At 30.9% G+C, this 19,343-nt stretch overlaps 1 protein-coding gene across 3 annotated transcripts in view; it reads left to right on the top strand.

Moving 5' to 3' along the window:
* Positions 1-17,911, top strand: part of LOC141447414 (uncharacterized) — a 37,380-nt gene extending 19,469 nt beyond the window's left edge. For 2 of the 3 annotated variants that reach the window (XM_074114926.1, XM_074114928.1), the window contains exons 4-6: positions 7,429-7,744; positions 8,380-8,779; positions 12,818-17,911. In XM_074114926.1, coding sequence (XP_073971027.1) covers positions 7,429-7,744; positions 8,380-8,774 — 711 coding nt within the window. In that variant the 3' untranslated portion in view covers positions 8,775-8,779; positions 12,818-17,911. Of the gene's footprint in view, positions 1-7,428; positions 7,745-8,379; positions 8,780-10,723 lie in introns of all 3 variants that reach the window. The other variant, XM_074114927.1, reaches the window with a different exon arrangement.
* The last annotated feature ends 1,432 nt before the right edge of the window (positions 17,912-19,343 follow it).

Below are 19,343 nucleotides of genomic sequence, written 5' to 3'. Positions count from 1 at the left end.
ACTTTCAGTCTATTTGGAAATTTATTCTGAATACTCTATAGTTGTGAACACGCAATTAAAACTATTGTCTAATGGTTAGATTTTTAAAACCCCTTTATTACTTCAGTTTACATCTGACCAGTGTTGATTGGGTCTGTTTTCATTTTATCATAATCTTTTGGAATGTTGTGTCTGACGCTTTTAATTAACCCAATTTAATTTTTTTATTAATTGGTTAATTTTAATGAATTAGTCCATTCTGTTTTATTTATTACTAACTAAACGATAGTGGAGCCTATATCTGTTATGATAAATGTGTTGAATAAAAAATTTTAATGAGTTTGGTACAGTAGCGTAGCGTGATTAGTTTATCTGGATAGATAGGAGCCTGGGGTGAATCACCAATTATTTAACATTAGGAAAACCTCTAATAACGAATTCCGAATATCGGATTCAACCGCGTCATGGAAATGGAATGTCTCCAAATAGAGCATTTAATTGTAATCTTTCTTTTTCAATTCTGGTTTTTGAGTTAACTTGGAAGTCAAGTTAAGTGAAATTCTCCACACAAATAAATTTAGGTTTGAGGTAGAATTTTAGAGAGAAGTTATTATTGTGATGAATGTGAGGTTCCCTAAGAGGTTGTTTCCCTTCACTCAGTGCCATAAAAGAGGAACATAAATATAGGGTCAGTGAAGAGCTTTTGTTAAACTGGATGAATGCTATATAAACCGTATCTGGGATGGAATATTTTCTCATTCTAAAACGGCACCCTTTCGTGTAAAATTTCTTTTTAGGGTTTCCACATTATCTACCGGCTTGATATCGGTCTGAAAAGTAGGCTTAGTGAAATAGAAGGACGAACGTGCATTTCGAAACACTAATGACAGGATATCCTTTGGTGAATTCGTGATATTAAGTGTATTAGCGAGATTACGCTACTGTCAGTAATGTTATAAAATTCATGACGTGTTGTATGCGGAGATTTAACTTGTACCATACCTGTATTTATCTGAAAGGTAGTTGTGAAAGAATTTATATGAATAGTAGATCCGTCTAGTCGTTAAATTATATCACTTAGTGCACTGTGCAATTTCAACTGTTTTAATTAATCGTAACCTATCCGGTTAGGCTACCTTTAAAAAGAATTCTCTTTGGTATTTGTGCGCGCTTATGTGTGCTAATAATGTATCAAGGCGAAGTTTCTATTTATGAAGTAGACGTATTTAATGAATTTATTCTCAATAGCTTCTACTAAATTTAATGAAGGTTAGCTTGTACCTTTGTAGGGTAGGTTTTTGTATACGTATATGCTCTAGACTTGGGATTTATGACTAGTCGAGAGGCGCAGGCCCTTTTGTGTGAAGTCAGGCAGTTAAAGTACATACTTTGCTTTTTAACATGGCTCACCTATTAATTCTGCTTCTTTAGATTCAGACTTTTACATTTTTCTCTTCACTTTCCGGGCGCTTTTATTACATTCTATAGAAAATAAAATTATTGACCAGATTTTTTTTTTAAATGCTTTAAGTTTTCCAAGTAATCCAGCTTTCAACTCCAGAAATTTTGTACCTAATTTTATGCCCGATTTATTATTTTATAAATTTTCTTTATCGCAAGAGAAATTTTATTAATTACTTAGTCATTTTAGATAAAATAAAATACCAAGCTTGTATATACTGCCAGTAATATGAGGTGGTTCTAATTTTAAACTAGTTTTGAGTAAACCTATAATTTGAGAATTAAAAGTTTGAAGAAAAGGGTTTAGCTGAGAGGTTCTGTTTTTGACAGCTTCATTTAGTGTTGCAAGTGTTGAGCTGATTTAGGCACTGGTCCAAACAAAGAGAAGGTGACCCTTCACTCTTTCGTAGCTGAGTAGTTAAAAAAATCATTACATAAAACTGGTACCATTATTACTTCCTTAAATAAATATTCTGTTAGTATAAAACTGTTATATGTTATAGGGGGTGTGCCCATTGTTATATCGCTGTAGGGGGAACGCTTTATTAACTCTGAAGTAACACTTCATCAATTTATTAACTATACAGCGTGTGATTAGATTAAAGGCATTTTATAAAATTTAAACTGTTTACGACATTACAACAAAAAATTACAGTTTAAAATGTTAAGTATAAGGGTTGATTAAACGCCAAAAGGTACACAAATCAGCAAGTACCCAATTTCATTAATTCATTAATATTTACGTAATTTTACTGCATTAATATTCATTAATATTTTTTAGAATTTATTAGATGTCACTGGCCATTTTCGTCTACAAAATATATGTTCAAGTAGCACTGTAGATTGACTGTAATATCTAGTTATTTATAATAATCAAACTGTTAATTACAGGTTAAAAAGAAAAACGTTATAAAAAATTAAAAATAACTGTGTGTTATTTGTGCTCACGAATATTTCGGTAAGACGAATTCAAGACAGTAGCCGACTCTAACTTTGTATTTTTCTACTTTAACATGCATGTACGTATATATGATTTATCATAATTATAACAAAAAAATATTATAAATGAAGTGGCCAGCATAAGGGTGACATCTAATAAATTCTAAAAAATATTAATGAATATTAATGCAGTAAAATTACTTAAATATTAATGAAGAATTAATGAAATGTTGGGTTCTTGCTGATTTGTGTACCTTTTGGCGTTTAATCAACCCTTATACTTAACATTTTAAACTGTAAGTTTTTGTTAAGGAGATTTTTGTACCTTTTGGCGTTTAATCAACCTTTATACTTAACATTTTAAACTGTAAGTTTTTGTTAAGGAGATTTTTGTACCTTTTGGATAGATTTTCCTTTTTGTCTATTTTGCAGAGTTACATATCTGCTTAACAGATTTTTTTAAATTTGGAATAAGCAATTCTATCATTATAACCTGATAAGGTGTTAAGTAGGAACCGTAACTACCACTAGAGAGATCTTTTTTAAGAATGATTATAGTTGCGGTCCCCCAAACCATGCTCAATAACAATTTTTTTTGAAAAAGCGTTTTGAATAACATAGGAAGGAATTTGTACGTAAATAGCAAAATTAAACTGCGTTTTCAGTACTTCCTTTTAAGAGAAGTAAGAAAAATAAACTGCGATTGCAGTACTTCTAGGAAAAGAGGCAAAGATTTTTTAATCGAACGACAATTCATTGATTTAAATCGGTTCACTCATTGATAATTTAAACGATTGCAGTATTTCCCCTTAGTAGGTGCAAGAGCTTGATGGCACTTCACAGCCAAGTGGAAGTAGAGGAGCTTTAACAACTTATTCGAGCTGAATTTTATCAAAATCGGACTAAGCGTTATAGAAATATTGGTAATAATAGTTTTAGAAAGGGCCTTACTTGGGTGGGGCAAACTCCCGTCCTTATGAGGCCTGGGTTCAGACTTTTAAAGTGCAAATCTGTACAAAATTTCGATTCGAATGACACTTCATTCATGACAATCGGTTCTCGTGTCGATAATTTGAAACGATTGCTATACTTTCCCTTAACAAGTGTAAGAGCTGATCGCCGCTTTAATGTTACGTAGAGGAGCCCTAACTCTATCATCCTACCAAATTTTTTCAAAATCGGGCCAAGATTTACAGAGTAATTAGTAATAATAATTTTGGAGGGGGCCTTACATAAAGAGGGCTAACTCCTCTCCTATTCGATGTACAGCGTCGAGACCCCCAAAAGGCACATCTACATAAAATTCCGAATCGAATGACACCTCATTCATGAAAATCGGTTCGCGCGTTTAGGCGCTACGTTGTTTACAAAAAAGGTATCAAGAACAAGAAGAAGAAGAAGAACAAGAACATTTTTTGAAAAAGCCGTTTTTGCTCATTTTCGGCAACATTTTTCTCGAAACCTATTAGATCTTGGTTGTTGCGAAAAAATTACAGTTATAAAGGAGGGTTTGCCCTATAATTTAAAGAAAATTTTATCTTTTATAGAAAAAGAGAAAAAAATTGTCAAAGTTGGGTGTTTTTCAACGTTACGCTTTTTCATACAGTTTTTGACGATCAACCCTTATACAACTGTCCTACCGGACAGTTTTAATAAAAATAATTCAACTTATCCACATTCGTTTGCCTGATTGTTTTTCAAGAAAAAGGTGAAAATTTCACAGTCTAGTTGTGTGTATTTTTTCTTTTTTAAATTCCGAAATATATTTTATTTATTTTGTCGTCTGCTTAAGTTAGGTATCTAACGCTTTTTTTTATAAATAAATTTCGTCCTTAAAGTGTGGGAAGATGAACATAATCTTCATTTGTATCCAAAATGTTTTTCAATCACAAATTTCTGTAGAATTCCCTTTACTAACTTTAAATTTCTAATTTCTGTCGGCGGTAAACGGACCAAAAAGAAATTGTTTTAATGGCGCTAATATTCCAGGTTACCTGTTTCAATGAAGTTTTATTTTGTTGATATGTTATGCAACTGAATGTAAAAACAAAACTCTGTATAAGATCCAGAACTTTCTGCCTTGCCCAAGATGAAACACAACTGAATAGTATCAAAAGGAACATGAGGTTGCCATAAATACGTTCCAGGCATAGTATAGGTGAAATGTGCTGTGTTGCAAAATCTGGAAATTGTTCATAAGAATTTAATATGTTAGGAGTTTAAAATGTAGAGAAAATTATGTTAGTATTCTCGCCAAATTTTTTTTTAAATTAAGAGAACACCCATTAGTTGGCCGGTGCTAAAAATGATTAAATTCTCCCCTGAAAAAATAAATAAAATAATAAATAAAAATTTAATGAACTTGAAAAAGTTGAACTACATCAATTACTGTTTATAAATTTGATTAATAGATATTAACTTGATAGTCTGCCAAAATGTAAAATGACAAACTAGTACCTGTAAGTTATACTTGAAGGCGCCACCATTCTGCCTTATATTTATTAAAATATGACATTTAAAAAATCAAAACTCTCCCGTGAGGTATTTAAATGTTATTTTTAACTAAAAATAAATACAGTAACGGTTGCATGTTGAAGGAAAAAATCAAGGAGCATGGAATAAGTTTATTATTATTATTTTTTTTTTAAATATTACTTGACCCATTTTTCAAACAGGTGCATTACAGCAATTTATTTTAGTTGTAAATTATTTTTGTATCAACTTTTGACTAAAAAAAAAATATTCAGTCGGTTATCAATTTTATTTATACTTAAAGCTTAAATTTTTTGAATTAGTAGCCAATATTGGTACAAAAATTCACAAGAGTTCGCTATTATTCTGCTATTTGAGTTATACGAGGGTCGTTTGAAAAGTCCGTGCAAAGTCAGAGAGATAGCACCACTGGCGCGTATCGAGGTTATGTTTAGTTAGTAGCATCTCTTGGAAGAACACACACCAAGTTTCAGCCAGATCGGTCTATTTCTTTGTGTTTGGCATTCGTTTGAATCGAGGAAGTCGAGTGATTTTCAAAAAATGGACGAAAAAGAATTTCGTGTGTTGATTAAACACTACTTTATGAAAGGCAAAACGCCTGAGGAGACTAAAGAGAAGCTTGATAAACATTATGGTGACTCTGCACCTTCGATTAGAACAGTTTATAAGGGTTTCAAAATTTTCGGAGTGGCCATATGGGCACAAGTGACGCTGAACGTTCTGGACGCCCTGTTGAGGTTACTACTCCAGAAATCATTGATAAAATCCATGATATGGTGATGGATGACAGAAGAGTGAAGGTGCGTGAGATTGCAAGTGCTGTGGGCATCTCGAATGAACGGATACATAATATTTTGCATCAACATTTGGACATGACAAGGCTATCCGCAAGACGGGTGCCACGATTGCTCACGCTTGACCAAAAACGAAATCGTGTGAAGTGTTGCAAGGACGGTTTGCAGCTGTTCCAGAAGAATCCGCAGGACTTTAAGCGTCGTTTCGTCACGGTGGATGAAACATGGATACATCACTACACTCCTGAGACCAAAGAACAATCTAAACAATGGGTTACCAAGGGGGAATCTGCGCCAAAAAAGGCGAAGACCGTTCCTTCGGCCGGAAAGATTATGGCGACTGTCTTTTGGGATTCGCAAGGAATAATCCTCATCGACTATCTGGAAAAGGGTAAAACTATTACAGGTGCATATTATTCATCGTTATTGGACCGTTTGAAAACCGAGCTGCAAGAAAAAGCGCCCACGATTGGCCCACAAAAAAGTCCTTTTCCATCACGACCAGCTCACACCTCAGCAGTTGTGGTCGCAAAATTAATGGAAATAGGGTTCCAACTCGTTTCACATCCCCCCTATTCTCCAGACTTGGCTCCCTCGGACTACTATTTGTTGCCCAATATGAAGAAATGGCTGGCGGGAAAAAGATTATATTCAAACGAGGAGGTGATTGCAGAAACGAATGGCTATTTTTCAGACTTGGACAAATCCTATTATTCGGAAGGGATCAACAAACTAGAGCAGCGTTGGACGAAGTGTATAAGCCTAAAAGGAGACTATGTTGAAAAATAAAAAAGGTTTACCCCAAAAAATTAAGTAGTTTTTATTTTTGCACGGACTTTTCAAACGACCCTCGTAGAGGAGAGTACATAAACTCTCACAGTCGGAGAGAAAAGCAGAAAACTTATTTTTGGTGAAATCCAGAAAAATTGAAAATCTGCATGATTGTAATGATATAATGCAATATTAGGGAAAGTTATGTTAACAATAAAACTTTTATAGCCTTGAATTTTTTGTCTGTGAAAAATGTCTATATAATTATGCTAATTAATGTTTTTATTTAGGATGTGAGTAATTACATTGTCTATAAATTGAGCTGGTCTAATCACTAATATTAATTTTGCAAAAGTAAGCCATGTCTCTTCACATTTTTTTTTTGTATTTATTGCATTAATAATGGTGCAATAACATCTAAGTTCATTTTCACCTTTGACCTTCTCAGATGCATTTGCCGGCCGCCTTTGCAATGTATTCTCCTCCTTACAAACAACACTACGACTATCTGTCACCAGTCAGTGAGCTGTAGAAAGTTCGAGAAAATCGTAAGTGCCAGTAGCGAGAATTTTGAACCCTGGAATTTCTGCGTGGGGATTCCATCTCTTAAAATCTGATTTGGTTTCTTTATTTTAGCGCATCGACTGCTGTGGTCATGTGATGCCCCAATTTCGTTATTTCACTTTAAATTGTGAAAGATACTTCAGATTTCTGTATTTTTTTTAAAAAAAAGTTCTCAGCTACGGTTTCCTCAAACTTTACTTCGATTATATCAAAATATTATCATGACCAAGAATGCTGGTTTGATTGAGCGTTATTCTTACAAGAAAGCGCCTTAAAGCAAGAAGCAAACAGCTTAAACTTGGGGAGTTCCATTCCCAATTTTACTTCGATAAAACCTTCCTTGAAATTAGAATTAAATTGCATCTTTATTATATTTACCGGCTTCTTTGATATAATAACTAATGTGATATTTTTTTTTTTGTTGCAGGATGCAGTTAGTCGTACGGGTGCAGTATTCTATTTAGAGAATGATCAACGTTTAACGACCAGTGAAATTGGCACACTAATACATCGTGCAAGTTCTAATGGTGTGGTCACGTGGCGTGTAGCCTCTAGACCGGTTACCGCTTTGACACATCCTAGAATGTTTAAATATTTACAAAGTCCTGCGGCTGAATATTTCTATTTTACGCCAATGGTCGATCTATCAAGATTATTAATGTATAATACTCAGCAGGTCCGACAGAGTGTGCTATTACCTTGGGTTAAATGTGCTCTCAACCATGATTGTATACAACCAATAGGTAATTTGACTGTTGTCTATTCATTAATGAAAGTTTTTGAATATAAGAAATGTCTACAAATTTGATAACGTATCTGGTTAGATAAACTTGCCATTTCTCTCCTTCCAATTATTAAATAACTTGAGTTAGCCCGTTTTTTATGTACTTAGTTCAACGAAAAATAACCTGATTTTAAGCCCTATATTTTTATTTTCAAACCTCCATATACATGCTGTTTATAAACAAATTACATGACTCCCTCCTAACATATTCTCTAGTTACTTTTTGAAATTTTTAATTGAATAAAACGGTAGCCAAGCGGTTAGAAGCGAGATCTTCTGCAAAGCTGGTGGGTATTGTGGTACTGGGTTCGATTCCAGGTCTAGGCCTTGGATTTTATTTAATGGTTAATATAAGAATTTAATAGTCGCCCCCTTTCCTTGACTCCGAATTTGGTAGTTGGACGTAAAGCCCGCCTGGAAAAATAGGTATTACTTTTCTTTTTTACGTTACTTGAAAGTTTGAGGAATAAAGGCGTCATTAAAAAATTAATAATGTATTTTATGATACATATATTTAATTATGATAAAATCTTAATTATCATTATCACTTATTATTCTTAATAGTAGAATTTATGTATTATGTTTTTATTGCAGGTGCACAGTCAGGTGGTTGTCGTTTCGATAAAAAACCCAATTATCGATATTCTGGGTGCCATGGACACGACGCGTCAGCATTATCCGTACTATTAGGATTGTTCTATAATTTTGATTCAGACATTTATTCAATATCAATACCGGAGAATAATAATAATAATAATAATGTGGGTAGTAGAAGCGGAACAGGTGTTGGCGGAAACTGGCCCACAGAGGAAGGGACATCACCAACCAGCGGGGGCGGCAGCACTCTCAATGTGTTGGGTGCAAGTGTTGCCGCCTCTAATAATAAACATCGTCAAGCGAACTCCATCTTCCGACGAGTAGATTCCACTGAAGCAGCTTTAGAACTATTGTCATTACAAGATAATTCAACAGATTCTACTACACTATAATGGCGGTGATTATATTTCTTTTCTTTTCTTTTCTTTTTTAAATAATTTGAAAATATTATAATTTTCTCACATTTGAAAAGTTATTAAGGATCTGGTTTTCAAATTTCGACGAGTAGATGTCTTATGTGATATTTCGATAATTATTATTTTTTAGTTTTTAATATTGATGGAGAATACTATAATTGTAGATTTATCTCGCTTCAACATTTGGCACTCATGCAATGACGATCCTTCTTGTTCTTAGATTTGGTTTCATTTGGTATTAGCAGTGAGCTCTCTTTGCAAAGCGTTATTTCTAGCAGGAAAATCAAAGGTATTGGTCAGATGGGCAGTTTGATGAATGCCTAAAGATTGGAAATTCTATCATTATCAATACTATTATTGGATTAAGTTTGATTGTACAAGGTTCGATTCAGACTGGAAGAGGTTAAATTTGTGCTAGATAAATTCACCTGGTTTCACTAACAGAGTTTTTAGTTTGAAAGTACAAAACCGAGAATGAAGAGTGTGCAAAGTAAGTACTTTTTTAACCTTCTTCATCAAAATATAACGAAAAAAGGTTTTTCATCTTTTATTGGAGATCTACAAACACGCAGCATCTATGGTCCATGTAATAATATCTTGATTGTATGAACTTTTAGCGCGAAGTATTTAATCATTGCTTAAAATAGTAGATCGATTAGAAAGCAATAAATCTGCAGTTTGTATTTTTTACCAGTCACTATTATTATAGGTAAAAAAATGTACATTAAATTAAATAAATGATGTAAAATTAAAATGACATCTACCGCTTGAAAATCTGAAAGATCCCTGCTAAAAATAAACAAAAAATGAACTTTGCTAGCTTAACTTAGAATACACGTATGTTGAATTGTGAATAAATATTTTTTTTTTTTTTAGTTTAAAGACAAAAAAATACGACGCAAAAACAATTTTTTGAAAAAGTATGTTTTCAATTTTCAGAAATTTATTTATGTCGTAAAAATTTATATTAAAAAAAAGTCGTACGAATAAGTGGATAAACATAAAATTATCGTATGCGAAGATTTGGATTCTTATTCAATCGAACTGACATTATTCTGGCCCATAATATCGACTTTTGATACGTTCATAGAGGTCATGATACTTTTCTTCTTTTTTTTTTTTACCACAATATGGCCTGTAATAATCACGGAATATACCGAACTCGATTATAGCAATAGGGTTATTATAAGGACTTGTTTTGTCAATAATATGATGGCCGTTATACTCCAACTGGCTTTTAGTTTTAGTGGTAGTGAAATCAGTTTTTGACTTTCATCATAAGACAATAGAATGCGCTGATAGTTATAAAAAAGAATGAAAATATATCTGCTCAGAAGTTGGTGGCGATTCACCATTTTATTACTCCTGGCAGTGGTATGCCAGAAATTATATATTAAAATTTGTTTAGAAAACATTTTCAATAATTTTTAAATAAATTTCATATCTTGTACGTCATCCGCACACATTGTTTATTGCATTTTTGAGTCAGCAAGTGTTATAGCGTGACGGGAACATAAGTGATGTCGAAATCTCTACACCGAACTTGTTTAATCAACCTCTGATAATGGATGAAAAGTGAAAATGCATGCTACAATGAATAAAATTAAAGGTATTGCCCAGTTGTGTGGAGGACCTTTTCAGTATATTGTAACGCTAAGGTTCCCTTTACGTCCCAAAAATCTGTTCAAGTGAAGGAATCCCCTTAGCTTACGAACAAAACTTCAAAGCATGTCTTTCATTGTTCTTTATCAAATCTTCTTCTCCGTGACATCTTCATACCTACTTCTGCTCAAAATTGAACTCGAGATTCCTTTCTCATCCATTCTTTTATGATCATGTTACATGTATTTTCAATTTATGAAAGTTGGAAAAATAAATTTTTTTTGTATTAGCAAATTTAATAATACAAATTTTATCCTTTACAGAAGTTCTTGCATACTTAGAGAATGTGTCACATTCTGAAGGACAGTTGGAAAATAATACGATATTTCTTTTGAATCACATCTGAAAGATAAATTATTGATTTTTCATAAGCCAAAACTTTGCCATTGGAGTTTTAGAAAATTGCTCATACTTTTATTATTTAATCTATCTTGCTTGTTTTTAAAAATACTTGTTTAAAAAAGAAAAAACTTAAAAAGAAATAATTTTTTTAAGCAAATTGTGATTAATTTTTCAATTGTAGGCTTAAAAGATGTTTTTTATTTTGTGTAATCGTAAAAACGCTAATTTATTACTTGCTATGCGTTCAATATTAAAGACGTCACAAAATAAAAATTATAATAAGATCTCAATGAAATCGTTTTTCATGCTGTTAAACAGCAAGTTTAGGAAACAAAATTCTTAGCAATCTAATTGAAACAAAACAAAATTGAACATTTAGTTGTTTTTTTTTTTTACATTGTTTAAACGTAAACATTATGTATATTTTCCCAGTCTCAAAAAGTATATTTACAAAGTGTAGAATAGTGCTTAACTGTTGTAATGCCCTCTACTTTTTTTAACCTATAGAGCCTTATATTGAATATATATGTATATATAAATATATTTAGGTAGTTTAACCTTGATAATTACTAATTCCCATTATTTAAGTGGAAAATGAAAGCTTAAAATTTGAAAATTTCAAAAAGAAATACAGAATATTTATCAAAATAAGATGGTATACGCGATGCGATAATCTGCAGACCCCCCCCTTCTACAATGTTGTTATTAAATTCTTACATTCATAATAAAAAAGAAGTGATCTGGTAGAGGTATTTGTAAAAATCAAGCTATGAAGAATAGATGTTCATTACAGTATGTATGATGTAATGAATTTTTGTTCTGTGTAGTTAGCGTTAGATTAGAAAACAATATGGGGTCCTGTTTCCTAAGCATTACAGCTCAAAGGAGCTTTTGAAAAAAATGTTGTTTTTAGAGCTAGTTTATCTAAGAACCTAGAGAGAGAAACATTTTAATGCAAATATTTGCAAAACAAAGGGTGCTGCCCAAATAGATCGGGTTGCTAGACACACAGCGTACCAATCAGTCAATCAAAATATATAGACAAGATATATAACTCTGGTGAGTTCTATCTAGTATGTTACTGCACCAAGATACGTTTTAGATTCTTTAGCATAATCCGTTAAGAGCAAAAATTCCCTTATCCTTGGGAACATTACTATGCTTCCAAATTCATTGAAGTAACTTCATTAGGTCTCTTGTTCATAAATACAAATGGTGTTTTTTAGTTAATGGGACAGCAAAAGGCAACGGTTACGGTCAAGTTTGTCCGAATTAATGGCTTTTGTCCTTACGGGAAGACCAAATTTTTGTGAATTGAGACTGTTTCTTGAATTTGTCCCTACTACAGTGCTATGTTATCCTAGATTTTTTTAGGGAATGCCCTCTCTTTTTGTTATTTCTTTTGATTTTAAATAGCTTTGAAATTGTGGTTGTTCAGGTATTTCTTATCATTATCATGGTACTTGATACTCCTTTTCTTTTAAGTTTTTTTAAATCAAACTAACCAAACCAAACTGAATTAAGGTGTAAAGGGTACCCTTAGAGATTACGTTTGTAATCTAATTTTATAGGTATAGTATAAGTAAATCCAAAAATCCAGTATACGACAATATTTTCTCAAATAATGCCAGTTAGTAGTTTCGAACGTTATAACATTTTGCTGCCAAAGACCGGATTAAATAAAAGCCTTATGTACGTTCACTTTTACTGAAAGCTTTATATAGTGTACCCGAGATGAATCTTAAGAAAAATATAGCATAAAAAAGGAAGTCTAATAGCTCTCTAAGACTGCAGATAATCGCATCGTTGTATAATATTAACTTTTTATAGTTTTTTTTTTAATTCTTGAAACTATCATTTTGAACTATATTTTTGAATAGTTGAAATATTGTGATAAGTGCTTATTCTTTCCGATATAAATATATTTTTCATTTTTTTTTTAATTTTAATTTTGTTTTGTTATGTTTTCAATTTTTTTATTTAAAACCAACGTTACAATTATTATGTTTTTGTAGAAATTCATCTAGTATTTTTGCTGAGAATGCCTAGTGGAAGAATTTTTTCTGAAGTAATTGCTGCAGTACCACCTTTACTTTGTGTTCGCCCAGACTTTTACTAGCTATCATTCTTAAGGTGTACAAGAAGATTCACTAGCCTTTCAGGTAGTTAAAACATCTTTCAAGCTAATTGCTAACATGTGAATGTATATGGGCTTGGTGAATGTCTTAATTTAGTTCTGAGATCGAAGATCCGAGAGTGTAGATGTAATTAAAGAACGATTTGTATAGAGATTTTTTAAGGAAGATAGATTATTGCCAATTCAGTAATTATTTGTTTATATTTTGTCAATCTAGGGACTAAGCCATCTTCAGGGTGTTATGCTAAATCAATTATAATAATATTTTATATTGCATTGCTGAGTCTAAAGTTGGTGTCTTCTGCCCTGAATGTTCATGTACACCTTCACATTCAGTACAGAAGACATGCAAATTATAAATATAACAATGTAAAAAGAATTATGAAATTATTTATAGCATAATCCCTCCTAATATAGCCTACTCTCTAGATCGAAAATTTGGCAAAATATAAAAGAAATAATTACAGTAATTGGCAATATTCTTTCATCTTTGGATTAATGAATCAGTCACCAAAAACGGTGAACAAAAAATAATTTACAATGTATAGACTTTTTTTTGATTTCTCTTTTTAATATTTTTGCTTTGTAATTAGTGAAAAGATATAGATGATTCATTAATGTTAGCTTCAGATTAGTTTATTACATTGTTTGTTTGACTGGTTCACTTTTTCCCTGTGGTTTGAGCGGACATATTTATTATTTCTGCCATGAGGAGGAGCCGACCTTTTATAACTACTACCCATGCCTCTATGAATCAAATAGCTAGATACTCTCAGGAATTGGTGAGCTAAATGCGCTTGCCCATGCATTCGCATCAAACTCAAAGTAGTTGATGATTCCCACAGGACGTCTGGGCAACAGTCTTCACTGTTAAAGCACAAAACACAAATTGTAAGTTTTCTGTTTCAAGTATTTTTCAAAACTTGCTTCTAATAAATGATAAATTTTTATTTAAATTTCGAAAAATAAAGGTATTTTAAAAACCCTTAGGAATTGATTAACTTATATTAATCAAATTTCCGTATAAAAGTAGATTCAGTCTCAGGGAAAGAAAATATTGACATCACAAATAATGTCAGGAAGTGCTTATTAGATCTGATACCAAGTTTACCCCTCTTTTTTTTGCCATTAATTTGCTCTTAGGTTACAAATTTATAATTTGAAAGTATGCTGAATGCTCGTGCTTCAAACAAATGAAACAATGTAAGGGTAAAAACGCTTATATATTTAATTAAAAAAAAAAAAAGAAAAAAATTCAGAAACGTAAATTAAAACAACAGTGCCTACTAGTTGAATTTTGTTTTTATAATTATTTATTTAAATTATTTTAATAGAAGAGATATTCTAAATTTAAATAAAAAGATTAGTGTCGGCATGTTTTATAGTTCATATTTGAAGTTTTAATCTTCCTTAAGAGATTGTAACTTAGTTTTGTGCTCAGTGCTTTATTTTCTTTTATTTTTTGTAAATAATTAAATTTCATTGTAAGAATTTTTATTTATTTATTTAATAGTAGGTGCTTAAAAAGTATATATATGTGTGTTGAATAATGTAATAATTGTACAACTGGTAAATTATTTTTAAATATTTTTTATCATAATTTATATAGAATATTACAATCTCAAATAGATGCCCTTTAAGTATTATTTGCAGAAATGTTTATTTAAATAAAGCTACTTCTTCGTTAAAGCCCTTTAAATTGATAATTATTGTCCCAAAGTAAAAATATCTTGTTCTTCAAATACATAAAAGAATGTTCTTTTATGTTTGTATTTGTTTTTTGTTTTGTTTCCTGTAGTAAATAAGATAATCTGATGCTTTTCGTACTCACATTATAAGAGAAGTGAAATAGAATTTTTTTGAATGAATTTGTTGAGAAATCATCGGAATCTAATTAACATTTGAGCATTATCTTCAACGTAATGAATTAGTTCATTAAAATGAAGCTGTTTTGATATTAAAGCACTATAAAACTATTTCATTTACTTTTCAAACCCTAAAATTATGGAGTTAATGCAGAAATTTGTGACATGAGATTTCAAGATCATTTTCAGTATGTGCACATGTAGTTTACTTATTATTGTTTATGTAAACTATTAGTTGTCTGATTATGGATAAAAGTACCATCTCTTTGCAGGTCCTGAAGTATGGAATGTCTAATGGATCTTCAATTAGTTCTATCACCGAAAATCTTCTCCTGTACAAGTATAACGGACGGCCAGAAACTGGTTTGACGTGATTTTTTTTTTTTTTTTTTTTTTTTCTTTGAAGGGACGATTTAGACAACAACATTGACTCTATACTCTGAATATTCACATCACACTTTGACACGTCAAAATGTGGTGGAAGGTATACTTGATGATGTTCGACAATTGCAACACTTACTAAAGTCAAATGATTAATATTTTGGGTCCATCCAGTTATGCCAAATTTGAGCAGTTCTGGAGTGGAAGAAACTCTTACATCAGGATCAGTTAATAGATGAAACTTCAGGTTTACTTGACATTCCATGCTTCAGGAACTACCATCAGACGCTCGAAACGCCTTAATATGATAAGGTACGGAATATAACTAGTTACATTTTTATTATTATTATTATTATCATCGCACAGTCTACTCTCCTGTAGAAAAATCTCGTAATAGAACTCACGAATTTCTGTATCAACCCAATTTCTATTTCCCAGTCAATCTCTTAGTTATGAATCCTAGAAAAGTATTTTCTCCTTTTCCGCCTACTTGCCCGGAGCTGTTGTCAAATCTCTTCTCTTAAATTTATATATACATATATGTATATTTAAGAGAATTTTCCTCGTTTTATTTTACTAAAGCTTTATTTGCTGAGAGTAATTTGATGAAGCTTCTCATTTTAGTTTTAACAGTTCTATGATAAAATACAGCTATGACTCTAGACAATCCCAAAATATAAATTCTACATTGATAAGAAATAGCTCAATGTAACGTTGGTTATTATATTTGTCTTTCCTGAAAGCTTTCTTCTTTTTTTTTATTAATATTCAAATCAAAATTAAATATTCATATAAATTGTTAGTACAAGTATAAAATGGAAGTAGGATTTTGGAAATAAAGTTTTTTAAATAAAATTTTCTCTCTCCTTAGAATTGAATGTAATTAGTATAGTTTCACTAATTTGTTATTCCCCTTTTCAAAGTTTTTTATAGAATTTAATATAAAAAGAAAAATATTCTATTACGAAAATAAGTAATCTTTCCATATGTCCATAAAACATTATTAAAATAGTTTAGACATTTTTTGCTAATAATTAACAACAACAAAAATACATATATATATAAAAATTGATTGTCTCTTTCTTAATGGAGAATATATTTATATTATATACATATATGTTTTCTACAATTTAGAATATTAAAGAATTGAAAAAAAACAAACTATAAAGTCTGGCAAATGGGATACAAAGTATAAAACCAAGAACAGGTAATAAAATAAAAGATTTTTTAAAATTATAAAATAAAAAACCAAACAAAAAGTATCTATTTTCATTATTATATTAATCATAAAGATCTAAAAAATACTTTAAATTATATCAGTAACTATTGAGAACAATATGGAAAAAAGGGAATAAATATTTGCAGCTCATATATTGAAAAAACAAAATTGTATTGATGTTGTTTCAAGATTTGATTAAAGATCAATACATTTTTTTTTGTGAGAAGAACAATTAAAATTTTCTAAGTACCTTAACAACAAAAGTGATGAAATAAAACTTATATTAATTGTATTATTTTCACAATTGTCATTGTTATAACATTATTGAAGTTAATCGTGTAACTAGTCAAAAACAAAAACTTGGTGTATTAGTTTTTATTTTTAGGAATCGCATTTCTAGTTTTGTCTATTGTATTGTTTTTACTAAAGGGAGGTGGTGATGCACTTTGCTCATGAACAAGAATTAGGCAAACTAAAGGAACGTATCGAATAACACGTAACATCGTGGTTTCTATTATAAGTTAATCGAGCTAAGTTTAATTTGAAAGTAGAAGAAGCAAACAAGTTACGATTGAACTTAACTTGATCTACTTTCCAACTAAATACGAGTATCTCTGCAAATGATAAGGGAATGGTGGATAGTGCTTGACATCTTACGAGCAAACCAAGCATTTTTATTTTAGCAGAGAATTGTATCTTATACAGGGCAATAGAAGAAGATAAGACATTCTGTTTCATCTATGGGATGCTGTTTAGAAATTTTGGTACGCTTATTTGGAATATAGAGGCTGCTGAAACGAACCGATGACTTTCAAAGAACATTTGGTGGATATGTTGTTTGATTAATTTTGCTGGGGTACATATCGAAGGATGTTCTACGCCGGGTAAATTTATTCTTGATTATAAACATAATAAATAAATAGATTGTGATGCAAAAGTAAAGCTGAGAGCGTGATCTAAGACCCCCAGCCATTTAAGATTCTACAGGAATCTTAGTAAGGAATAAGCCAGATGACCCGGACATCACTCTTAAATTAAGATATTGATAACTTATTTTCACTTTGATTCATACGTACCTGGGGTTTGCTTCATTCTCAATTCATGCTTAGACATTTAAACTTCAAAAAGTGAATTATTAAACTCTGAACACTTCTTTGTTCTTAAATTATAAGTGCTTGCCAAGATTTCTCTATATTTATGTATTAATTTTCTATTATGATTTTTATTGAATCTTAAAATTTTCTACATTCCTTTTTTTTTTTTTATCTTCCTATAATTATAAATGTAAAAATGAGGTACTTATTTTTCTGTTCAAATAAAGTGAAATTACTTCAAATAACCTTATAAAGTGTGTGGTGAGTGCAAAGGGGAACAAAGAAGAAATAGAAATTAAATGAACAAAACTCCTTGAAATTACAAAACAACTTGCTTTAAGGGTATGTTGAGCTTATTCACAAAAATTTATAATTTCTATTTAAAAAAATAAATAAATTATAATGTATAAATATCTTTTGATTTATTTGTTATATAATTTTGGAATAATAAAATCTAAATTAATGAAAATATTCCTTTAAACACTTTCCTTTGTTCCTGGAAATAAACTGCAATGTGCACTTCTTAATGTTATTTTCTTACAAAACAAAATATTAAAGCTTTCAGGTAAATTTTTAATAAATATTTTGCTTGAAAAATTAATTATTTCACACGTACGAGTAATCAAGCATCCAAATAAGTTATAAAATTAGGTTTTCTGAAATCTTACGATTTAATTTTTCTCTTTTGTTTAACACCCTTATTATTGAATGATCTATGCGATTGTCTAGAAAAACAATTTTATGATACTAATATCATAAATTTTGCTGAATTAAATACATTTTCAAACCCTACAACAGTATCGAATAGAAACATTGAACGTACATTAGTGCCGGAGATACAGGATGTTGAAAATTTAGGGTCACACAAAGCACCCAAATTTCGACTTACAATATCTCGTTGTTTATTCTTAAGGATCCATGCGAAATTTTGCTCAATCAGAAGTCTTCAAACGCTGAAACTGTGTCGAGTAGAAACATTGAATACATCGAAACCCCTGTTTCGTATTTGATAGTTAGTATTAAATCAGATTTATGAATGTAAATGTAGCATCGATCTTTTTGTAACAAGAAAGCATAAAAACCGTTGGAAAAAGTTGAAGTTCTTGCCTCATTTCTCCGAATACTGCTGTTTCTGTATTTGATTGTTAATAATAAGGTCAATTAAAGTTGGTCAATTTTGGATTGATGTGTTTTGAAAAACAAGAAGAAAAACCATTGGAAAAAATGGAAATAGTCTCTTAATTCTGTTTCTGCATTTAATAGTTAGTGTTAAAGGCAATCTTTAATTGTATTGGATATAGAAGAAATTGTCCCCAGGAAGACTGCTGATTCACTTTTTCCAATGGTTTTTCTTTCTAGTTTCCCAAAATTGATTGATCCAGCTTACATAATCTACCTTTGGTCTTAAAATTAACTTTTAAATACGGAAACATAGGTATTCTAGTAAAATTTGGAGAAAAATTCCATTTTTCCCAACTGTTTTTACTTCTTGTTTTTCAAAATAGATCGACCCTTGCAATCTAGCATTGGCTTGAGTGTCAACTATTAAATCCAGGAGCAGCATCATTCCTGTAAAGTTAGATGATAATATCATCTTTTTCCAATGGTTTTTCTTATTTTTTCTTGAAATAGATTGACCTAGCGTATACAATCCAGCATTGCCCTTAGTATTAACTGCCTTATACAGAAACATGAGTATTCTAGTGAAATTATGAGTAATGTACTTTTTCTAATCATGTTTACTTCAGGTTTTTAAAATAGATCTAACGTACACAATATAGCCCTGGTCTTAATAATTATTTATTTATTTACAATACGGGCAATCACCCAGTTACAATAAAATAT

The sequence above is a fragment of the Rhodnius prolixus genome, unplaced genomic scaffold (genome assembly GCF_049639745.1).
Source record: "Rhodnius prolixus isolate KJV_2025 unplaced genomic scaffold, Rpr scaffold_7, whole genome shotgun sequence".
Taxonomy (NCBI): domain Eukaryota; kingdom Metazoa; phylum Arthropoda; class Insecta; order Hemiptera; family Reduviidae; genus Rhodnius; species Rhodnius prolixus.
The sequence above is the reverse complement of the archived record's forward strand: the minus strand, read 5'-3'. Positions and strand labels throughout refer to the sequence as shown.